We start from the raw sequence: 1,036 nt of genomic DNA on the forward strand, positions 1-1,036 counted from the left end.
GTCCCCCGTAGTACAGCCACACCTTAAAGAAGCGGCCCTTATGGTACACCACCAGGTGCTTCCGGTCACTCAGGTGCTGAACAAAGTCTGGACCACGGAGAAGGAGAGGGGGAGAGGAGAGAACATAGAACATTATTTGGGGGTGGGGGGATCCACATAACGCTTCTCTTGAATTATAGCGTTTGTCTATGATTGTCGGAATATGTGTCTTACACAAATACATGTTCATATTTAGTCATGCAACTACCCAGCAATAGTTTGATAGTGTTATGCCCCCAGCAGGCATCAGTGTGCTCACCTGTCTCTATACCAGGGATACGTGTGGTGTTGAACATCCTCTCCATCTGAGAAGAACACATGGGCACCACCCCCAGAGCCCTCAACTAGTGAGAGAAAGACAGAGGGAGAGGGAGAGAGATATAGAGAAAAGAGAGAGAGAGAGAGAGAGTGGGGTTAAGAGAGTGGGGTTACTTTAGTAGAGCAGAAATAAGTCAAAGGCAGTGGGAGGATGATTTAGGTTAACAGAGAAGGAGGAGGGAGATGACCTGGGTTATTTAAGGGGTAGAGAGAGGGCCAATGGTCCAAGGGAAATGGGGGAGGGACCCAAATACTCTCAGGGGAAGGGAGAGAGGGAGAGAAGAGCGGTGAGAGAGAAGAGAGAGGGGTTTTCGTTACCGGTGCATGTTCTCCTCTCTCTAGTTTGCGGCGGTACTGCAGCATAGCGTGAACAACATTCCCTGCCCGAGCTGCCTGTCTGTGTGTGGGAGTCACGTACAGCAGATCCTAAATCAGATCATCATTACAGCATTAGGGAAGGGTTACTGGATGCATCTTAGTTAATGCCATGTTCCCTGTATAATGTCTACAGTACATGTACAGTACAGACATGTCTTACCATGGCGTAGAAGTTACTGTTGACCATGATGGGACTCCTGCCTCTAAGGTAGATGTACTCCTCCCACCAATCACTCACCTGCAACAGGTAAAACAATCTATTACAATCATTTGTTTAACTACTATTTTGTTTTTAACAGCA

The 1,036-nt window shown here is 47.5% G+C and overlaps 1 protein-coding gene across 1 annotated transcript; it reads right to left on the bottom strand.

The window, feature by feature from the left end:
• Positions 1-3: 3 nt before the first annotated feature.
• On the bottom strand, positions 4-973 carry LOC112080337 (carnitine O-palmitoyltransferase 1, muscle isoform-like; the record flags this gene model as incomplete). The annotated part of the gene is made up of 4 exons (XM_024146057.1): positions 4-87; positions 299-383; positions 676-783; positions 896-973. Coding segments are annotated over 4 exons (355 nt in total), but the record flags the coding sequence as incomplete, so codon positions are not given.
• Between the last annotated feature and the right edge of the window lie 63 nt (positions 974-1,036).

The sequence above is a fragment of the Salvelinus sp. IW2-2015 genome, unplaced genomic scaffold, assembly GCF_002910315.2.
Source record: "Salvelinus sp. IW2-2015 unplaced genomic scaffold, ASM291031v2 Un_scaffold16003, whole genome shotgun sequence".
Classification (NCBI taxonomy): Eukaryota; Metazoa; Chordata; class Actinopteri; order Salmoniformes; family Salmonidae; genus Salvelinus; species Salvelinus sp. IW2-2015.